This window comes from Rousettus aegyptiacus, unplaced genomic scaffold, assembly GCF_014176215.1.
Source record: "Rousettus aegyptiacus isolate mRouAeg1 unplaced genomic scaffold, mRouAeg1.p scaffold_m13_p_2, whole genome shotgun sequence".
Lineage (NCBI taxonomy): Eukaryota > Metazoa > Chordata > Mammalia > Chiroptera > Pteropodidae > Rousettus > Rousettus aegyptiacus.
Genome location: NW_023416295.1, coordinates 560,445 through 581,947, shown reverse-complemented (window position 1 = coordinate 581,947; position 21,503 = coordinate 560,445). Strand labels below are relative to the sequence as shown.

General features: G+C 68.9%; 1 protein-coding gene across 1 annotated transcript in view; it reads left to right on the top strand.

Annotated features, from left to right (window-relative positions):
- Window positions 1–486: 486 nt before the first annotated feature.
- The window catches only part of CROCC2 (ciliary rootlet coiled-coil, rootletin family member 2), a 43,507-nt gene continuing 22,490 nt past the window's right edge, over window positions 487–21,503 (top strand). The window contains exons 1-11 of the mRNA XM_036237189.1: window positions 487–1,164; window positions 9,067–9,217; window positions 10,209–10,357; window positions 12,325–12,431; window positions 13,627–13,792; window positions 16,811–16,914; window positions 17,496–17,723; window positions 18,842–18,938; window positions 19,253–19,411; window positions 19,660–19,859; window positions 21,190–21,372. Coding sequence (XP_036093082.1) covers window positions 1,087–1,164; window positions 9,067–9,217; window positions 10,209–10,357; window positions 12,325–12,431; window positions 13,627–13,792; window positions 16,811–16,914; window positions 17,496–17,723; window positions 18,842–18,938; window positions 19,253–19,411; window positions 19,660–19,859; window positions 21,190–21,372 — 1,622 coding nt within the window. The 5' untranslated portion in view covers window positions 487–1,086. The remainder of the gene's footprint in view (window positions 1,165–9,066; window positions 9,218–10,208; window positions 10,358–12,324; window positions 12,432–13,626; window positions 13,793–16,810; window positions 16,915–17,495; window positions 17,724–18,841; window positions 18,939–19,252; window positions 19,412–19,659; window positions 19,860–21,189; window positions 21,373–21,503) is intronic.

The following is a 21,503-nucleotide window of genomic DNA, read 5'->3' as shown; positions in this document are numbered from 1 at the left end:
TGGGTGACCACAGAGGAGCCGCGGTCTCCAGGGGCCCCCAGGATGGCCTGAACGGCTTCCCCTCATAAGAGAAAAAGCTGCTCCTGGCTGTAGCACCCAGCCAGGGGCTGCTCTTGCCCTGGGGCTCCCGACGGCGATGGCCCAGCCAGCGGAGGTCCAGCTTGGGACAAGGAGGCCCCCAGGGGTGCAGAGTGGGGTGGGGATGCTGGCCTGGCCTAATGTCCAGCGCCAGGCTCAGTCCCGAGGCCCAGGAGGCCCCGGCTGGCCTGTATCTGCAGGAAGGGCCCTCGCTCCCTTCCCTCCCCTCCCTCAAGGGGACGGCCCCACTGGCCCTGATGGATAAGCCGGCAGGGTCCCCACCAGCCTTTATATACATGGCTGCAGGAAGGTTCAGGTGACTGAGAAGAAACGGTGTCCTCTGGTTAGCCCAAATGCAGCGCCCGTGGACAGGGTGAGCCTGGGACAGGTCCAGAAGGAATCGCACTCCAGGAGGCGTGCCCCATGTGAGGCTAGGAAACCCGGGCCTCCTGGTCCTGGGGGCGGCTCCCCGCTCAGGCTCAGGCCCCTCTGCCACGAACCAGCTCTTCCCGAGTCTGAGGGGCAGGTCTGCTTAGGGCTCAACACCGGGAGGCAGCGGTGGTCTGCACCCGCCCCCACCGGGTGTGTGGCCCCGACACAGGGTTCCCGGGCCCTTCTCCGCAGGCCAGGCAGCGCGGCGGGAGGCGGGCCCCTGCCGTGTGGTCTCTCAGGCACCGGCCTCACCCTGGGCAGCTCCAGGTCTCCGGGAAACGGCTTCCTGACAACAGCGTTACTTAGTCCCCATGGCAACAAGGCCCGCGCTCCTGTTTCCAGGGAAACCCAGCCTTCAGCGTCGCAGTAGCCACGGGAACACATAAGCGCTGGGTTGTCCGCGGTCCCAGCCAGAGGGGCCCAGGACCCAGGACCGGGAGCGGGTGCTGCACAGGTGTAGCAGGTGCAGCACAGGTGTGGTCCGTGTGCCTGAGGAGTGAGGCCGGAGGGGCCGCCTGACCACGGAGCTGGCCCTGTCCCTGGCCCTGGCCCTGTCCCTGGACCTGCTCCACCGCCATGAGTTCTGCCTCCAGTGAGCCTGGCGACGCGGGCGCGGCCCAGCGGCCCCCACTGGGGCTGGACACCGTGATCCAGGTCAGTGGGGTGGCCGCCGTCCAGCGCCCTCCTTGGAGACCCCAAGGACACCTCAAGAGGGACAGGCCACGCAGAGAGGCCACACCTTCCAGGCTCGAGGGGCACTCGCCACATGCTTACGTGGTCAGCTCACATGCGCATGCGCACGGGCAGCCTGGCTGGGACCCGGCCCGGGGCTGGCAGACCCGAGCCCGCTGGGGAAGCTGGGGCAGTCTGCCCTCGGAGCCAGGCTCGGGGCTGCACACCGGGGGTGGGGACAGAGGGCCCCCGCCTGACACGCTAGGATCCGGTTCACGGCTGTCTTGGTGGCTAAGTGAGGGGGCTGGCGGTCCTTCCCCAGAGCTGCCTGCCAACCCTGCCCACAGGGGGGGGCGAGACCGTGCCCAACACCTGCCCTGTGAGTCCCAGTTCTAACTCTTTCCCCTCAGCACCCACCTGTACAACAGCGGTAGTGACAGAATTATCCCCATGGCCCGGCCCTGCCAGCCACCCCCTAGACGCCCCCTGAGCCATCCCATGACTCGGGCCACGCAGCCAGGCAGTCCCCACCCTGCCTGGTCCCGCGGGATCCCGGTGCAGGTCCACGCTGCTCCCAACTCAGGTGTGCATTAACCCAGTGTGCGGGGGTGACGTGGCCCCTGTAAACATGGTGGCGTCGCCACACACACGTGCACACGCACACGCACGCACACGCAGTGCCCACACAGGACAGAGCATGGTGGGCAGGGTGTCTGAGCCAGGTGCTGAGACCTGCGAGGCAGCCCTGGGCAGGTGACACTCTCTGTCTGGCACCCATGGGTGCCAGCTGTCTGTGTCCTGAGAGGGGGCCGATCGGTGGCAGACTGGGGGGGAGGGGCCTGCACGCTCCGATTACAAGACTTTCCTCTGGGCGTCCCATGCGTCCGTCGGCCTGTGGGGGTCCTGTCAGTGCCCTGGGAGCAGAGGCTCCAGGGAGCAAGCAAGTCGCCACGGCGACAGACAGGCCTGCGGGTGTGACATGGGTTGTCGCCGTGGCGACAGGCGGGCCACAGGTGTGACACGGGAAGTCGCCGCGGTCAGCAGTGGGCGTCGGTGCCTGGGGACGGAGGTGCAGTGGGAACGGGGAACCCGCCCGTCCACTCCGCCCGCACAAGTCGTCTGCGCTGGTGATTGGGATCTGGGTGCCAGCTCACCAGGATGAGCAAGCGGCGGGCGCCCTGGGGTCCAGATAGGCCTGTCCTGGCGGGGGGCAGGGTGACAGGGGCTCCCAGCCCCTCTGGCTGCAGCCGCGAGACTGAGGGGCCTGGGCGAGGTGTGGCTGGAGGATGGGGGTGCCTCGTGGGGCGAAGCCCTGAGGCCCGCTCCCCCCAGCTGGGCGCCGTCCCCTCCAGGCTCTGCACAGCGTTGGGGAGCACCAGCCCACCCCACCCCCAGAAGGTTGGATTCTCTGAGGGTCCCAGACTTGGGAGCACTGTTGCGGGCAGGTTGGTGACCTGGACCCTTTAACAGCTGTGGGACCTTGCAGATTCTCCTTTGGGCTTTGATTCATGGCATTTTTCCAGAAATTTGTCCATTACAGCCAAAATCTTAACTTTACCAGTAAAAGTCATTCCCAATCTCTCCCCACTGGCTCTTCACCGTCTGAGGCTCTGAAGTGGGGTGACCACCAGTGTCGAGGTGCTGAGGGGTTTGAGACTCAGGAACGGGGGACTTCCGCCACCCCAGGCAGTCCCGGGCAGGCCGGATGAGCCGGTCACCCTGAGTGGCACCCCCTCGTTCACCTCGGATACTGGCTGTTTGTTGGATTTCTTTAGTCCTTTGTCCTCCAGGTCATTAATGTATCCAGTTACTATTCCTCTGCTTCTCAGTTCTTTGGGTTTGTGGCTCATCTAATTTTTTGAGGTCAAATTTTAGCTCACTGATTTGTCGCCTTCCTTTAAAAATTTTTTTTAACTTAAAAAAATTGTGGTAAAACATATGTGCATAAACCCACCATCCGAACCACCTTTAAGGCACAGCTCGGTGGCGTTAGCACGTCCTCGGTGTCACCACCGTGGTGTCCAGAACTTTCTCATCTTCCCGAACTGGCCTCTGTCCCTGCCACACGCTCGCTCCCCTCCCCTCTGCAGCCCAGACTCTCTGACCCCAAGAGTCCACTCCTCCAGGGACCTGCCTACGTGGCACCACCCAGGTTCGTCCCCTCCCTCAGCACGAGGTCCTCCAGGCTCATCAGCGAGTCCGCCGGGGGGTGGGGGGGGGGCAGAGCCGCCTCCCGCCCCGGGCGGGTAACGTGCGCCGTGTGCGTGGGCCCCTCCCGCCGGCCCTCCCACGTGTCCCCGGTCAGTCAGCTGGTGCTTCCCACCTTCCCGTTATTGTGACTCGTGCTGCCGCGAAAGTCGAGGTACAGACATCTGCTGGGGTCCCCGGCCTCACTTCTGGGTGTAAGGAGCTGCTGGGTCACGTGTTCAGAGTCGGGACGCTGTGGGCTGCTTTCCTCAGCGGCCGACCCATGTCGCGTTCCCACGCGAGGCTTCGGCTGCATCCTGGAAATTCTGAAATAGTAATTTTCATTATTATCCAAACTTTTTTCTAATTTTTGCTGTGATTTATTACGTCATCCATGGAGCATCTAGAGGTGTAAATGCCTTAATCAGAGGAGGAGCCTGCTGGCATCCAAGTCGGAGGCTTGGCTCCCCGGACGAGCTCCAGGCTGGAAACGGGCAGGAGTTGCTACACGGGGACAGCCGGGGGGGGGGGGGGGTCCCAGGACCCCATGTTCATAAAGGGAATTGGCTGGGCCCCCCCGACTGGGTGTTCGCGGAGGAGCAGGCATGCCACCACACGGAGAGACGGGAGGCGGGAGGAGCCGGCCCTGGAGGGCAAGGTGCGGGGCCAGAGGGTGAGGACAGCGGGGGAGCGTGTCCCCGCGCAGGACAGTGCCTCTGGGAGGAGGCGGGGTGCAGACGCTGCTGGCGGGTGCAGCGAGGCGGGGCGAGGGCCACGGGCTTTGGCAGCAGGGAGGCCATGGGTGACCCCGGGCGCGAGGGTGCCTCGTGGGGCGTGTACGGGCAGTGCTGTTTTTAAGGCAGGGACAGATGAGAAGAGTTTGTGTCACTAAGAAGAGTCTGACAGAGGAAGTCGCTGGTGCAGGAGACAGCAGGACGGGCGGAAGGGGCAACGTCCTATGAGAGAGAACGGGCGGCGAGTGGACTCGTGGGTTGGGGCAGAAGCGGCAACCTTCTCGGGAAAGGGCCAGAGACGTCGCGCCGCAGGCTCTGCCTGAAGCGTCTGCAGCGAGCGGGAGCCGGAGCCGGCGGCGGTTTGCTGACCGCTGGTTCGGCGCCGAGGAATAAATGCGCGGACGGAGGCACGGGGGTGGGGGGGGGGGCGGGGGGGGGTTCGTGGGCGGCGCGGACTGGAGAAGGCGCCGCGGGAAAGCACCGCCCCCGAAGGGTGGGGCACGAGCGGACCCGAACTCCGGGGCCTGGCATCCGGGGGGGAAGCGGTGTCTGGGTTCATCGCTGCTTTGGCTGAAGCGTCGCACGCACAGACACGTGGGACACACTCAGTGGCCTCCGAGCCCACGGCGAGACTGGCGCCCGCGCACAGCGAGCGTTGGCGGAACGCGGGGGGCACCACCCCCCGCCCCACGCCACACAGGAGCGCGCGCACACGCACACGCACACGCACACGCACAGGCCAGTTGCCCAGTGGGACCCTCCGGAGAGCGGCAGCAGACGCGCGCGGTCTCCGCAGGGCGCACACACCTCGCTGGGTCCCCGCCGCGCGCCCGGTGCCTGGTCGACGCCTGGCCAGATCTCCCGTTTATCATCAGTCGAGGACCAGCCTGCCACCCCCACAAAGCGTGAGCCTGTCACAGGGCTCCCGGTCTTGGCCAGTGAGAAACCTAAGCCGGGCAGTGCTGAGCTGCCTCGTGGCGGGCCAGCTGTCACCCGGGCACAGAAGCCTCTTCTTCCTCCAGGGAGGGAGGCTGGCAGGCAGGCCCCCCCACCCCCGCCGCCCAGGCCCTCCCTGCGGCAGCTGAGGATGGCAAGCAGACGTCTGATGGCCGGCGTCAGCCGCAGGCCCTGTCCTCGGACATATTCTTCTTACCGTCCACCCCGGCGAGGGCCAGAGCTGCCTCCTGGGGGTGCAGGGGGCCCACGGGCGTGCCCAGGGTGGAAGGGCTCAGGCAGGTGTGAGCAGGCAGTGGTGGACATGGAAGCAGTCTTCCGGGCTCCAGGGGACCTCGGGGGAGGGGACCTGAGGCCAGCAGGCCTGCTGGCTCCCCCCGCTGGCCTCGGGACGGTGCTGGCTCGGGAAGCGCCCTCTCAGTATCCAGGGGCCCACGGGCGGGTCCAGTCCTGGCGCTGCCACCGTGAGGGGATGACCTCGGGCAAGTCCCGACTTCCTCCCTGCGGGGTGCAGGGGAGAAGCGGAAATGTTCGCTGAGGGCCCGGGGCGGCAGGTCCCTGGCTCCCCTCACGGGTGGGTCACCGTCCTGGACTTCCTCTTCTCTGGGACTGAGCCCCAGAGCCCAGGCTCCGCGGCCACACGGTGGCAGTGTGCGACCCATCCTGCCCGCCGCTGGGCCCTGACTCCCTCACTCAGCCCCTTCCTGCCCCAGGAGGGCTCAGCCTGTGTCTGGCTGAGCTGCGGCCGCCCGCTGGACGCCCGCTCCTAGGGTGACGTCAGACAGAGGTCTGGTGCCCCTCACCGCCTGCCACTGGGGCTCGCACGGACCACCCAGGGGCCCCATCCTGGCGATCCGCCCTCCCGTCCCCCGGAGACCCAGGCCTAGGCCGCGAGGTGCCCCCAGCGGCCTGAGGGTGTGGGAGGAGCCACTCGGCAGCACTGACGCTGGTCACTAGCAAGGGGAAGTGGCCACGTCGCTCTGAGCTCTGATCGCGGCGGGCGATCCTGACCTACGACCCTGTCCCCACCGCACCTGCCCCGCCCTCACCTGGGAGAATGACAGGGCGTCCCAGGGACCCGCTCACTCCACCCTCCACAGAGCTGTGGCCTGGGGTCGCCAGGCCCCTCCTCCCAACACAGTGTCCTGATGAGCAGGGAGGAGGCTGGGGGGGGCAGGTGACACGCCGCGTCGCAGTGTCTGGGGAGCCCTGCCCTGATGCGGGTGGGCGGATGCGGGCCACGTCCCTCGGGGGGCTCTGCCCCCACAGGTCCGCCTGGGAGGGTCTGCCTGCAGGGCCCGTGGGCAGCACGAGGGCCGCGAACTCCCTGCGACTTGGGCGCAGATGGAGCAGGGGAGGAAGGGACATGGCCGGGCTCAAACGTGAGTCTGGGCCCTCCTGGGAAACCGATGTCCAGCCCCGGTGTCCCCTCCGGCCGACTACGGGTCCCCCGGGAGGGCATGCACTGTCCCGGCACGGCGGACGCCCACCCCTCGGAGCCCAGCCGGGAAGCGGCCAGGCAGGGAGGAGGGCCGCGCCTGCGCCTGGGGGAGGCGACCGCAGGGCTGGGTCGGGGGACCCCCGGGGCCAGACTTGATGCCGCGCGGAGGAGGCCGCCGTGTGCGGAGCGGCGCGGGGCAAGCGCGAAGTCCGCGCAAAGTCCGCGCAGGCCTGGAGCCCGCCCCCTCCCCCCTCCCCCCTCCCCTCTCCCCTCTCACCCCTCCCCTTTCACCCCTCCCCTCGCGCTCCTCCCTCCCCTCTCCTCCCTTGCCCTCCTCCTCCTCCCTCTCCTCCCCCTCCGTTGTCTCCGCGGGGGGGGGGGGCTGCCTCACACGCGAGGAGGGGGTGCCGGAGGTGGGGGGCAGCCAAGCAGGCCCTCCCCTCGCCGCCCCCCGCCGAGCGCCCGCGGCTCCAGCTGGGCCGACGCCCGTCGCAGGCACCCGGCCACAGCTGGAACCCATTAGGCCCCAGCGCCTCCTGGGACGCCTCTGCTAATAAGTGACCCTCTGTAAGTGCTAGGAACGAGTCAAGTTCAGGCCGCTGCTGCCTTCCCGTCAGCGGGTGGCGCCGCGGATCCCCGGGGGAGCGAGGGGAGGATGGGGGAGGGCGCGGGAGGACGGGAGGCCAGGGGCAGGGCCTCCTGGCCTAGGAGGGCAAGCTTCCTGCAGCCGGCGCCTGAGACCTGGGGGTTCTCGACACTCGCTGGGCCTCGGTTTCCCTCTGTGCAAATAAGGGGTTCAGAGCAAACAGTGGCTGAGCCCCTTCCTGCCGCCTGTCCTCCAGGGAGGCCTGGAGGCCCCGGTGGCCTTGACGCTGGGTCCTTGTTTGGTGGCCCGGAGGAGCTGCAGGCACAACCTCCCCTCCTCACAAGGAAGCCGCTCACGCCACCCAGAGGAGGACTGAAAGGTGTCACCTGAGGGAAGTTGAGTGAAGTCACCTCCCCAAGACCTCCCAGGGGACTCAAAGTCAACCCCCCTCCCCCTTGAGAAGCAAAGGCCCCACCCGAGGGAGTGCCCAGTTCAGGGGACCAGCCCCTCGGCTCTCAATGGGGGGACAGCACGGAGTCTGCCCAGTGGACTGCCCGTCACTGGGGTGCTGCTGGGGACCAGAACCAGTCTCGCCAGGTGTGGTGCAGGAGCCGGCCCTTGAGTCGGGACCAGGGCACGGTCCCGATGGGTGTGCGTGGAAGAGGCCGGGCTGGGGTGTCAGGAGGAGGCACAGCCGGAGTGAGCCAGGCTGGGGGAGCCCGCGCAGGAAGCCGCAGCCCCCAGCAGCCCAGGCAGGAGGGCCAGTGCGGGGCGGGGGGTCTCTACTCGAGGGGGTCTTCAGGGAGACTGGGAGGGAGTCAGGGGCGGGGAGCCTGGGCTGGCACAGAGACCAGGGCGTCACAGGGCTGGGGAGCACATGGCGGCTCCGAAGGTCCCAGAGGAGGGGTGTCTGGACACGTGGTAAGTTTAGGACGTCTGGGACCGAGGTGAGGGTAACCACAGGGGCCTGGGTGGCTGCCCTGAGGGGTCACGGGAAGTGGACATCTGACCCGAGGACTCCCAGAGCATCTGGCCTCCCTTCCATGTTTAATTCACTGCCCCGAGATCAGACACCCCAAATGTTGCAGGCCAGGCAGCTGTGACCCATCCTTACTCGTCAGTGATCTTGCCTGGTTGTACCCATTCATGACGAGGTCCCTGCTGGTTCAGAATGGTGGCCTCGTGCCCTGGCACTCACAGGCCCAGCCCAGAGGGCACCCCCAGGCCCCCCTACCCCAGGCTGTGGAGCAAGAATCCCCACAATGAAGGCAGGGTGCTGGCTCAGAGCCCAAGACCCCCCAGGACCAGCCTCTGGGGACCCAGGACCGGGAATTTCCCACCCACTCCCAGGCCTCGGGGATCTCTCCCATGGCAGGTCAGCTGCTCTGGACAGCAGGGAGGAGGGCCATCCTGACTGTCCTCACGCAGCCTCTCCCTCCTGGGGCCCACGTGTGGCTCGCAGTGCCCGGCCCGAGTGCACACGGCTGGCCTTGCTCTAAAGGGCTGTGGCCAGGCCCAGCCTCTGCTCTTCTGTCCTTCCCGTTGTGGGCCCCTCGCCCCCTTCCCCCCCTCCGCCCCTGTGCTGCTGGCTGGGGTTCAGGCCCCTCCTTGCCAAGCCTGACTGAAAATTGCGGCTGCCCACTGCAGGTGGGTCAGGGCGGGGGCCCTGAGGGCCAGAGGCCAAGGCACCGGCTTCCCAGCATCCCTGGAGAGGTGCGCTCGTGGGGGCTCAGCCAGGACCCCCGCAGAGGCAGGGCCAAAGGGTGACCTGGGCTGGGAGTTCGGCACACAGAGCAGAGCCAGGACGGGCCATCCCACTGTGCAGGTGGAGAAACCAAGGCCTTTGCCTTGGGGACCTCGGCCTCACCCCGTCCTCTCCAGGGCAGGTCATCGTCGTGGGGGACCCCGTGGTCATCTCACTAACTCCAGTGGCCCATACGGGCGATCACCAGCTCTGGGTGTCTCTGGATGGTGTTTTGCAGAGGCTGGAGGACACTGTCCTGAGCCCCAAGGCCAGCAGGGAAGACCGGGCGCTGACCGTGCGCGGGGAAGGCTGGAGGGCCTCGCCCACCCCCGTGCCTGCCCGCATCCGTGAGATCGTGGCTGGCAGCCTGGGCGAGGAGCCACCCCAAGGTGAAGGGAGGTGGCGGGGATGGCGGGGGGTACCGGGGAGCTGCATGGCCATCAGCCGGAATCCCGCTTCAGGGAGCTGAGCCCCACTGTGCCCTGACTAGGTCCCTCCTGGCCTGTCACGTTCCAGTGCGAAGGGGCACAGGACCACACCCTTCAACCCCCGCCCACGGGGGTCACGGGTCACCACCCACAGTGTCCTCAGGGACCTTCCCGAGCCGGCGCTGCGTTGTGTTGGTGACACACTCGTGACTGTGACCGCCAGTCTTGATTTCATTTGCTTTCCTCAGATGAGTGAGAATCTGGAGGTGGAGGCTCTGGAAGCGCAGATGCCCCCCACCCCCACCAGGAGCCTTGCTTGCCCCCCCCCCACAGGCCCCACGGTGCCCCCAACTGTCATGCTTTCAACCGAGGAGCCGGCTCCAAGTCTGGGCTCCTGCACCGAAGCCACCCAGCCAGCTGGGTGACTCGGAGCCAGCCCGACTCCCGTGCGAGGTCTCAAGACCCCTTCTGTGATGAGGGTCTGTCCACCACCCGAAGGCCCCAGGGTGCTGGCTGTGCATGTGTGCGCATATGTGTGCACACGCGCGTGCATGTGTGTGTAAGTGTGTGTACACGTGTGCTTGTGTGTGCATGCGTGTGTGGGGGAAAGGGGAACCCCTCGAGTGGCTAGGAGAGCTGCTCCTTACAGGAGAGTGGGGTCCAATTACGCTGAGTCAGCAGTCCCTTGGCTCCCTGGGGTGGGGGAACCCTGTGTTCAGGCCCCCATTGGTTTGGGGCTCACCCTGGGCGTGGGTCTGTGTTTGATCCAAGGCGGGGAGGCAGGAGCATGCCCCCTAACCCGACAGGAAGTGAGGCCCAGGGCAGGACGTCCACTTGCCCCACGTCCAGCTCTCCCAGGCAGGCCAGCCCGCAGCCGCACCTTGGGGACAGGTGCCGTGGTTGGGGCGGGGGCCTGGGTAGGCCCGCAGGCTGACCCCGGCCACGCCTGCAGGAGTGCGGGAGCCGCCGGCCACCGTGGCCCGCATGCAGGAGGAGAGCCAGCTCCTGCAGGAGGAGCTCTCCCGGCTGGAGGACCTGCTGGCCCAGGCGGGCGCCGAGCGGGACGAGCTGGCCAGCCGGTACCATGCGGTCAGCGAGCGGGTGAGTGCGCAGCAGCCTTGTGGCGGGCCAGAGGGCGGCAGCCTGGCCCGGGTGGGGCAGAGTCCACTCAGGACTGCCGGTCAGACCCGTGGGTCCACGAGCGAGTCTTAGGCCGTGGAATGACAGGCGTCGGTCACACAGTCCCAGCCCTGGGCAACAGTGGGGAAACCGAGGCTGGAGCTGGGAGGCGAGAGCGGGACAGTGTCCGGGCCGCCCTGGTCTCTCAGCGGCTAAGGCACTGCTCGGGCGGCCGGAGGGGGCGGCCCGGTCAGTGCGGCCCGCGGGCCCCGGTGTCCTGCCCAGCGCGAGTGCAGCGCCGGCCGCCGGCCGGCACCCGCCGAAGGCAGGAGGAAGCCGAGCTGGAAGGAGCCGACCCCGAGGGCACAGGCCCCGAGCCTCAGACCCGGCTCGGGGAGCCCTGGATGTGCCCCCAGGCCCGCCCCTTCCCGACAGCCGAGGATGGCACAGGCCTTGGGCACAGCGGTGACCCCTGGCCCTGGGTCCTCCGTCCTCTGTGCCTTGCAGGGCGACTGGCAAGCCACAGCAAGGGGCCTGTTTGGCCCTGGTGGGCGGGGGCCACTCCCATCGTGTGTCAGGGGAAACCAAGGCAGAAAGGCAAGACACTTCTGAGGGGCGCCCGGCCTACCATGGAGGGGCTCGGGGGCCCTACCAGGTCTGGCCCAGCCCCCGCCTCCCCTGTCCTCGGACGCTCCTTGCTCTACAAGGCAGGACGGTCGGCCCCCCTTTCCAGATGAGGATGTAGAGGCTCAGAGCAGGAGACAGTTGCCCAGGGCCATGCTGGTTGTGGGCTGGGACTGTGACCAGTGGCCGGTGCCCAGTGCTAGGTGCCCGAGGGCCCCAGGGATAGGTGACATTGCCGGCCCCACAGAGGCGCCCCCTGCCCCGTCCCCCACACTGGGAACCCCCGTTCTCATCGGCCAGCACCCCGGCGGGCCCCCGGCACAGGGCTGTGGGGTGAGGGTCACGTCAGTGAGCTCGCCTGCCCCCCGGGGGCCATGTGTGCCATCTGTGGCCGGGCCGGCCGTGGGGGTGGGGGGCCTTCCTAGCACAGGGCGGGGGGATGTTGGGAACAGGCCCGTGGGAATGGAAGCCACAGAAACCCTGCGGCCAGAGCATAAAGCCCATGAGTCAGGCTTGAACTCGAGGACCCGGCAGCTCGGGGCACGCCCGGCTCGCTCGTGGGTGCCAGAGGGGCCGGGCTTCCCTGGGTTACCCTGGAGCAGACGGGCGGGCCAGGGGTCAGGTGGCCAGCGAGGCCTCAGCCCCTGCTCCCACCCAGTCCTGCCCCCTCCCCCTCCTCCTCACGTCTGGCCGGCCATCTCCGCACACACCTGGACCCATGTCACACCACAGGTGTGGCCTCCAGCTCGCTTGGCCTTCGGGCTCCCAGCCCCTCAGCAGCCAGCCTGCCTCGCCCGAGCCCCTCCCCCGACACCTCAGTGTCTGCGGGTCGACCCCTCCCTTCCCCGCCAGAGCCCCGGTCCCCATCGGTCCCCATCGGTCCCCGTCGGCTCAGCCGCCTGCCTGCCCGGAGCAGGGGAGGCCCAGGCTCTGGGACAGGCATGGTCCAGCCCAGGGGCACCCGTCCCCACACAGGCCCACCACAGGGCGGGTGTGCCCCGCCCCCCCCGCCGGATGAGGTGCCAGGAGCAGCAGCTATAGGCGGGACACCGAGCGAGCGCACGGCCCTCTTCGGGGGCGACCACCGGCTGTCTGAGCCTCACATGGTGCTCCAGACCCGCGAGGCCCCTGCTCAGCGGGCCGTGCGCCCCCAGCTCGGAGGCAGGGTGTGGACGCCCACCCACTGGACTCGCCTCGTGGAGGGGCCCGACCTCCGTTGACCCCGGCACCCCGCTGGGCGCCCCCGGGGGGGGGGGGCTGCCTTCCAGGTGGGAGGGCTTCGCAGGGGTGGGGCTGTGGGCCAGGTGGGCTCATGTTCCTTCCAGCTGCAGGCTCAGCTGCGGACCGCTGAGGCCCGGCTGCGGAGGTCAGAGCTGGAGCACAGTGTGGACCTGGAGGAGGCCCTGGGCCGGCTGGAGGCAGCAGAGCAGAGGTGAGGCCGGGCGGGCCATCAGCACAAGGCAGCAGACCCCACTGCGCCCTGGGGTTGGTGGCCAACTTCTTCCCGAAGCGACCCAAGTCGAGTTGGCCTGTGGGAGTCAGCGGCAGGCCGCGAGGGCGGAGGGAGCGGAAGGGGGAGCAGAGGGGCGAGGTGGGCAGGGACCAGCCCTGCACGGCCTCGGGCCAGGAGGGTCTCCCTGGCTGAGCCTGCCCGCGGGCCCCCAATGCCCGCGGAGGCTGGTGCTGCGGCGAGTGCTGCAGCCAGGTGGCCTGAGCTGGCCAGGGCCCTCAGCTGGCCCGGCCCCACCTAGGTGCCCCTGGTGCTGCCCTGGACCCCACCCCTCATGCTTCCGCCCGGACCCCCATCCCAGGACCCTCTGACCTTGAGCCACTGGGACGCCATGGTCAGGGGCTCCTTGCTCACTGCTGCTAAGCATGTTTCACAGCCCGCACCCACAGTGGTAACCTCGGCCCCCCAAGGTCGCTCCTGCACCCCCAAGCCCCAGGACACTTCCTGGAAGGGCAAGGTGTCTCTCAGCTCTGCTGACAGCAGCCCTGGGGAGCCTGTCCCTCCCTCCCTCACCCTCAGGGACCAGAAAATTGGGGTAGTGCTGAGAAGCCGTTTGAAAAACAGGGTTTTTTTTGGGGGGGGGGGGCAATAAGCCAAGTGCAGGGGGATGCCCAGGAGGAGGAAAGAGGAGCGGAGACTGTTGTGCTGCCCCTGGAGGGTGGGTCCCCCAATGTGGCAGGTTTGGGGCCCCGGACTGCAGCCACATGCAGGCCTGCCCTGCGTGGACAAGGCCCCCACGCACAAGTCACAGGAGGCCACCCCTCCCTGTCCCCACCTGCCCCATGGCCTCCAGGCTGTGGCCCCCTCGGCCAGGGGCCCCTTTGTCCTGTCCCTCTGGCTTGTGTTGGGGCTCACCTCTGCACCTGGGACTGAGGAGTGGCCACGGTTGGGGGCGCAGAGCCAGGAGGGCTCAGGCGGGGAGGAAAGAGGGAACAGGTATCTCGGGGAAGGAGGCGGGGCCGGGGGCGCCCAGATACTGGCCCTGGTTTGAGGAGCCACTGGGGCCCCCTGCAGGTGGTCAGTGCTGCTCGGGGGCAGTGCGGGGCTGCGCACCTGAGCAGGGGCCGCCGGGGCCTGGCTCTGAGGGGGCCCCGCGCCTGCGGTCTCTCCCGTCCAGGAGCACCGGCCTCTCCCAGGTGAACGCCCTCCTGCGGGAGCAGCTCCAGCACATGAAGAAGGCCAACGACACACTGGCCGAGGAGCTGGCCCAGGCGACCGGCAGCGTGCTCCGCCTGCGGGGCGAGCTGGGCCTGCGGGAGGCGCAGCGCTGGACCCCGAGCGAGGTGTCCCTCTGCTCCCGCCGCGGGCGGGGCCCAAGGCTGGTGGGAGGCAGCAGGGGGTGCCGGGAGGGGTGAACGGGCTCGGGCTAGGCCCCGGCTTCCTGCAGCACCATGACCCCACCCGGCTTGGGCTCTGCGGTCTGCGGAGTGGGGGGCGGCAGGGGGCTGGCACCCCTTGAGAGGGCAGGATGCTGAGGCCAGGCTGGAGAGGAGCAAGGACGGGCCATGCAGCCCTGGAGGGGGGCGGCCTCAGCCGGCGGGCTGCAGGGCAGGGCCTCTCGGTGGAGCCTGTGGCCGCGCCCGGCCCGCCCACGGTTCCCTGAAGCCCTGAGCCCTTTGGGGCGCCAGGTGCCCTGCCCCGGACCTCGTCACAGGTAATCACCCGCAGTGGGACCTCCGGACGGGCCCCCGCACCCCACATCCCGCTGCCCCGGCCGCCCCGGCCGCCCCTGCGGGCCGCGTGGGTCCGTTCGGTGTGGTGCCGGCATCTCCGGCACTCCGCCCCGCCGGCCTGAGAACGGGCCTCGCTGGCGGCCGGCGCGCGCCCTCGGCCTTCACACACGTCCTCTGCGTCTCTGGCCTCCGGTCTCTCGGATCCTGGCCGGCGCCTCGTCCGGGGAGCCTGTCTCGGCACTCTGGCCCTCAGGGTCTCGGCGTTGGCCCTGGCCTTCTGCACGGCGACGTGTCGGTGTGGAGCGTGCCGTCCCTCACCCTGTGCGGGGCTCCTCGGGGCTCCGCGGCTTTCGTGGTTCGGGGACGTGGCCATCGCTCCCTGCAGGCTGCCTCCTTGCGCTCCCTCCCGCTCCTCCGGGGTCTGTGGTCGGGGTCGGGATCGAGATTGATATCGAGATCGAGATCGAGATCGGTTCTTCTAATCGACCTTCCCGGTCATCAAATCCCAAACATTGTGTTTTTCGTCTTTAAGAATTCTGGTTGATTTTTTTTTTCCCCACATGGCTTATTTTTAACTCATGTTTTCAAGCCTCTCGTGTATATTTCGACGCATATTAAAAACGGTCGTTTGCCGCCTGTGTCCGGAGTTCGCCCCTGACGCCCGGGGTCGGCTTCCGCCGCTTCCGCTCCCGCTCGGTCCTGCGCCGTGTCCCTGCGTCGTCGGTGACATTTTCGTTGTTTTAGCTGAGAGGGCTGTTTTCCTTGGAACTTTGTGAAAATTCTTTGGCACCTGGAGTGAGTGCGGTATCTTCCAGAAAGGTTTTTTATTTGCTTCGGACAGGTATCTAGAGCTGTGGACGGTCTTTGGGGCCACGGTGAAGTCGATTTTCAGCTCGAGTTTTCCGACCTCGCCCAGCTGTGTGAATTCAGGTCAAACACTGCGTAACGGCCAGTGTGTGGCTCCAAAGCCCCGGGCCGGCTTTCCCTCCGTCCGGCCTCAGTCCTTCCGGGACTCAGTAGTGGACACACCACGGACAGGGGCTCGTAAACGTTTATTTCCCACAGTCAGTCTGGAGGCTGGAGGTGTGAGGTCAGGGGGTCAGCTGCTTGGTGTCTGGTGAGGATCCGTTCCCAGTCTGCAGATGGCACCCTCTAGCACACCCGCACGTGGAGGGAGGGGCGGGGAGCGCTCGGGGTCCCCGGATAAGGACACGGGTCCCACCGTGGGGCTTTCCACTCTCGTGGCCCCCTCGCCTCCCGAGGGCCCCACCTGCTGACACCATCGCAGTGGGGGTTGGGTTTCAGCAGATGAATTTCGGGGACACAAACATCTAGCGTGAGTGTGTCCTGCAGGCGTGCGTGCGTGCACGCTCGTTCACGCGCCTCTGGCACACCTACAGGGTGCAGCTTTGGGGCGCCACGTCTGTGCGAGCAGACCCCTCGCGGTGGCCCCTAGGCTTCTCCCCGCTGAGCCCGCAGTCAGGGACGCGCGGCCCAGGCGCCCCATTTGTCACAGTTGCCGTGTCCCTCCGAGCGTCTGGCTTCGCGGGCCCCAGGCCTGCGTGTCCCCTGCCGCGTTGGCACACAGCCTCGCGCCCGGGACCCCGTGACGCGTGGAATCTGGTGCGTGCACCTGCAGCTCCGGGCGGGCCGCTCCAGGCTTCCGCCCGTCCCCTCACCAGGAGGAACCTGGGCGCCCCCGTGAGGACCTGACGCGGAGGCGGAGGGGTCGCGTGGACAAGGCGCGAGGCACGAAGGGCTGTCCCTGTACGGCGAAGTGTTTGGGGCTCAGTGGGGGGCCCGTAGACGTGGGGTCGGGAAGGGGGCCGGCGAAGGCTTTCTGAGGGAGGGGCAGGGCATGGGCTTGAGAGCCGGAGGAGGGTGAGTGTGTTCCAGCCGACAGGTGGGGCTGTCGGGCGGGGCTGCGGCGGACGGGGGACGGTGGGGCCCACGAAGGCCCTGGGCACTTTGGTGATCCCTCCGGGGTCCTTCGGGGTCAGCATTCGTTCAGGACACAGCCGAGTGCAGAGTGGCAGGGTGGTGAGGACACACGGGACCTTCTGGCTTCTGCTTAGTTCCCTGCGAGGCTGGCACCGCTGACCACACATGGCCCTGTCCCGTCCTGCCCCTCCCAAGGCCTGCAGTGGCCTCGCCTCCTCCCTTACTGCCCTTATTCAGGCCCCGGGTCTCATGGGGGGGGCTCCCCCCTGCCCCTGGGAGCTCCGACGGGCGAGGCTGCCGTCCCCTGGCACCTTTTGGCCCAGGCCACACACCTAGACATCTTAGGAGCTGCACCTGGAGAAGGGGACAGAGCCTGTCCCTGCCCCACACGGGGCAGGAGCCGCGGGCTGCGGAGATGCCTCGCCCGAGCTGGGGGACCAGGCTGAGTGGGGTCTGCTTCTGGGCAGAGCAAGGCGTGGCCACTCCGCAGGTCCCCCGCATTCTGGAAGATAAGCCCGGGGAACACAGGGGCGCAGGGCCGACAGGTGACGAGGGTCCAGCCTGGGGACGCGGCTCAGCGTGGCATCTGGAGGAGCAGGTTGTGGGGACCGTGAACGGGTCATAGGCTCCGCTCGCCTCCCAGTGCCTGGGCCTCGCCTGGAGCGGACACGAGCCTCTTACTTCCAGACCCGGCGTTCTCGCGTGGGGCAGCCGCGCGCCTTCTTCCTCCTGTGGAGACAGGTGACCGCGCTGCGCGCACACCTGGCTGAGCTGCGATCCGCCTCCGAGAGGTGAGCCAGCCGCCCATTGCCCGCAGCCTGCCCGGGCTCCCTCAGGGTGGGCCGAGGGTCATCTGATGGGTGGGCGCAGGATCAGGCCCTCGGGGGCCCTGCAGGTGTGGCGGTTCCGGCTCACGAGCCCCTCCCCAACCCCGTTGGCCCGGCCGCGGGTGGGCCCTGCAGGAGGGGTGGAGGGGCGAAGGGGTGCGGGAGGGCAGGAAGGAGTGAGCGGGGCAGCAGGGCAGGGGACAGGTGCAAGGCGTGGGGAGGGGGAGCTGCGGGGTCAGCTCCGGGCCCCTCCGGTCCTCATGGGCACATCCCACGAGTCCATCCCAGGTGGCCGAGGGGCCCGTCAGCACCCCGTGTGCACATGAGGAGCCGGGCTCGGCCCCTGCCCACGGCTCCAGCTCTGACCCGGCACTGAGGTGACCTCAGCAGGGGCTTCCCCTGGGGGTGGTGGGGGAGGGGCCGCTGAGAGCAGAGGGCAGAGCCATGTGACCAGACCCCGCCCCTCGCAGCCCGCTCAGAGCCTCCTGGGCTCAGCGTCCACCACTGTCCTGAGGCTCAGCAGCGGGTGCCGCCCTTGTCCCCAGCGGTCTTGCTGACCTGCGCGTGGACGCGGCCCGGATGGCCCAGCACCTGCACGCGGCCTGCCTGAACCTCGACGCCCACCTGCGGCTGTCGGCCTGCAGCGCGGCCAGCACCTTGGAGCAGCCGGCCCTGCAGGGCTCGAGGCTGGAGCAGCAGCTGCGGGGCAAGGTGCGCGAGATGCAGCAGCTGCAGGCCCGCTGGGACGCGGAGAAGGCGGCGCTCCAGGCCAGGTGGGCGCCCAGCTGGGCCGGCGGGCGGGGGAGGGGCACCTGCGCCCCCCTCGCCCCGGCTGCTGAGCAGCTGCGGCCCGAGCCCTGGGCGGTCGCGAAGGCCCCTTTGCCTCCCGAATGTCACTCCCCTCGATGCTGCGCACGGTGCCGCCTCCCAGGGCCCATGTGACACTCGCGTGGGCGGACGGGCCCGAACTCCTTAACCAGCCCGGAGGCCAAAGCTAGAGCCCCCCGCACCCTTTGAGGGTCACTGCAGGGGACACATGTGGACTGTCCTCGTGGCTGGTTCTGGAAGTGGGACAGTCAGGCCTGGAAGCATGCACCCTTCTGGCCGCGGCGGACCGGGGCCGGGCCCACAGCTGGTGCGGATGAGACCGGGGCCCAGCCGGGGCCCGGGAGCCGGGGCAGGCATGGCAGGCCCTGCACATAGAAGCACCGTCGGGGGCCCGGAGTCCATCGAGCAGGAAGTGGGGAGACACTTCCCTACCTGGGCCCAACTAGCTGCCACTGGACGTGGTTCCCTAGACCCTGGGGTTCCCGGGTGCATGTGGCCTCAGACACCCTGCAGGCTCATGGTCAAGCCCGCCGTGCCCCCAAGGAGCCAGGAGCACATGCCATGTGGGGCGGCCCAGTGCTTGCTGCAGGGGCAGCACCCAGGGCCTGAGCAGGGTGCTCGGGCCACAGAAGAGGAGCCCCAAGGGCCACTAGGGAGTCAGAAGAAGGTGGCTCCCGGGGCGGAGGGGACGGTGACATCGGTCAGTGTTAGACGTGGTAGCAGCGGTGGTCCAGGCGGAGGGAGCAGCTGGACAAAGGCCCCGTGGTGAGCTGGCATCTGCCATGCCCCAGGGGCGGGGCCGAAGCCGCGGGCCATGAGCCTGGAGGGCTGAGTCAGGGTCAGGGTGCGGGCCTCGGGTGCCGAACTTGGGGTCTGTGCTTTACTCCCAGGACAGCGGGAGCCACTTAGGGCTCTAGAGGAGAGAGGCGTCTGACCGGGCCAGGGGCTGCCACCCAAGGGCAGGCCACCAAGGGGGTCTGGACCGGCTGGGGCTCTTCGGGGCTTGCCCGCGCCCGTGCTCTGCGCTGACGGCCGCCCCCCCCCCTCCCCGACTTCTCTGCAGACTCTCTGAGCAGATGCTGCTGGTGCAGAAGCTCACAGGGCGAAACTCGGAGGAGGCGGGCGCCGTCCTCTCCCCCAGGATGGACGCGCAGAGACCGGTGCGTGGGGCTGGGGTGTGGCGGCTTTGCAGCAGGCATGTCCGTGCCCGCCGCGGGGCCTGCCCTGGCTAGGAGTCCAGGCGCACGGGAGGCCGGCTGGCCGCGGCGACCCGAAGGACAAGGCCGAGCCCCCACGCTGCACCCTGAGCATCACCAAAGCGCGCGGGCCGCCTCCGGTCCCCGGGTACAGCGGCAGGTGGGCCGTAGGTCCAAGTGGGGCCAGCTGACCTGTGAGATAATCCAGAAGGTCCCCGTGGGGCCACAGCCCTGAGCTTCGTCCCCTGCCTCCCTCCCTCCTTCTCTGCACCCCGAAGGTGGCCCAGGCGGACTTGGGGAGCCCGGAGCTGGCGCGGAGCAGCAGCACTGACGGGGAGGGGGCAGAGGGCCAGCTGAGGAGTCCCCCCTGCACTGGGTCTCCCCACTGGGCCCGTCCCCCAGCAGTGCGGGCCATGGACAGACGGCGGCAGGAACAGGTGGGCGGCCAGGGCCCACGGGCACCAAGGCAGGTGTCCGGTCCCCACAGGGGCGGAGTTGTGGGGCTGATAGGCTGCGGGCGGCCGCTCAGGCCTGCCTGTGGTCCTCCCAGAGGGCCGACGGCCACATCTCCACAGCTGACCCTGAGCCCCACGGCCCTGGGAAGGGGCTCGGGCCCCAGGTACAGCCTTCCTGGGGGAGTCAGGCCAAAGGCCGGAGGGGGCTCACAGTGCACCTCGCCCCACAGGACCTGTGCTTGCAGCTGGAGGCCTCCCGGGCGGAGGCGGCGGGGCTCCGGGAGCAGCTGGCGGGCAGGCAGCAGGAGCTGCGGGGCGCACGGCGCCTCCTGCAGGAGCAGGCGCGGGAGTGTGAGGACCTGCTGGACAAGCTGGAGGCGCAGAACCGCGAGGCCCAGCGCTGCAGGGCGGCCAGCCAGCTCCTGGCGAGGTGACTGGCCGTGCGGGCGGCAGGGCGGGCGCCTGAGCTGGCCGGGAGAGGGTCGCCGCTCAGACGGAAGCTGCTCCTGGCAAGGCCGCCTGCCCTCTCCATCACCCCCTGCCAGGGCCGAGCCCCCTTGCCCCTCCCGTCCCGACTCGGCTGCACCTGCCGGGACTGATCCCCGCATGCCGCGACCCGGCGTGCCCCCCGCCTTCCGCCTGGGTCTGCAAAGCCCCCTTTCCCCTCCCTCCCTGTCCGCCAGGGTGGCCCTCATGCCCTCCGGGTGCCCTGAGGCCGTGGTGGCCATGGTGCCATCGGCACGGAGGCTCTCTGGCCACTTCGGTACATGCCTCCCCACCTGGGGCTGCAGGGAGCGGGGGTCGTGGGCCAAGGGCCCCCCAGGACTCACTGTCTTAGGTGAGTGGCTCAGTAAGGCTTCCCACATCCACACCATCTGAACGGGCCTGGGACCAGCCTCGCTGGCCGTCGGGGGGCGCAGCCCCTGCTCACCCCAGGGCAGCCTGACAGGGGGCTCGGTGCTGGGACAGGGTTAAAGAAAACCAGTCCCAATCTTGCCTTCAGAGGGCGTGGGAGGGCCCCGGGCATGGGGACGGAGGGGCTGGAGGGCTCCCCAGGGGTTGGGGTGGGCGTCAGGAGCCGAGGTGGGGGAGCTGAGCATGGCGCTACGTGCAGGGCCAGGCGGGCACGGGCCGCACTGCCAGGCCAAGACGTAGAGGGCAGTGCGCACCACGGCCCGAAGGGCTTGTCCGGCTGCCAAGCGGGCACGCTGCAGCGTCCCGGAGACAGTGGACAGGCCCCAGCGGGCCCCTTGGCTGTGGGCGGAGGGCCAGCTCCAAGGGTCATTTGGGAAATGGGGGCCTCAGGAGCCAGGGGCGGAGGGGGCTGCTGAGGGTCAGTCCCTGGCTGATGGGTGGCATGTAGCAGGTGGGCCAGTGCTGAGCAGGGGCTGGGTTCGGGATGGTCTAGGGTCTCTGTCGGGACAGGTGAGCAGGACAAGCAGGTGCGGGGCCGGGGAGGGTCTGCCCCGCAGGTGGCAGAGGGCCGAGCGCGGGGACAGGATGCCAGGAGCCACAGCCTCTGTGCTTCAGGGGCTCCCACAGGGACAAGCCTGCTGGTGCCACCTCACCTCGCAGGCCAGCCTGGGGCCAGAGGTGGCTGGACCTTCCCGTTCTTCCCTCGCCTCCCTGAGCTCCTGCCCAGCGGCCTCCACACCCGGCGCCCACCGGCCCTGCCCACCTTCCTGGCACTCGGGATGTCCCAGGTCCTCCTGGCCCCATGCACGGCGGGCTGTCCCCACCTCCATCTCCCCTGCTCCCAGAGAGAAGAAGGCTCTGGAGACGGAGGTGCAGGAGCTGAGGGGGAAGGCGGATGCGTGGGCCGTGGAGAGGCGGAGGCTGGAAGCCGCGAACGCCGAGCTGCAGAGGAGCAGCATGCTGTGCGCACCGCAGAAGGGGGAGCTGGCGCGGCGCGGGGACCAGGGCCGCCGGGCGCTGGCGAGCAGGTGGGCCGGGCGGGGGCCGTGGGCCGGGGGGCGCTGGTGAGCAGGTGGGCCAGGTGGGGGCCGTGGGCCGGGGGGCGCTGGGGAGCAGGTGGGCCGGGCGGGGACCAGGGCCGCCGGGCGCTGGCGAGCAG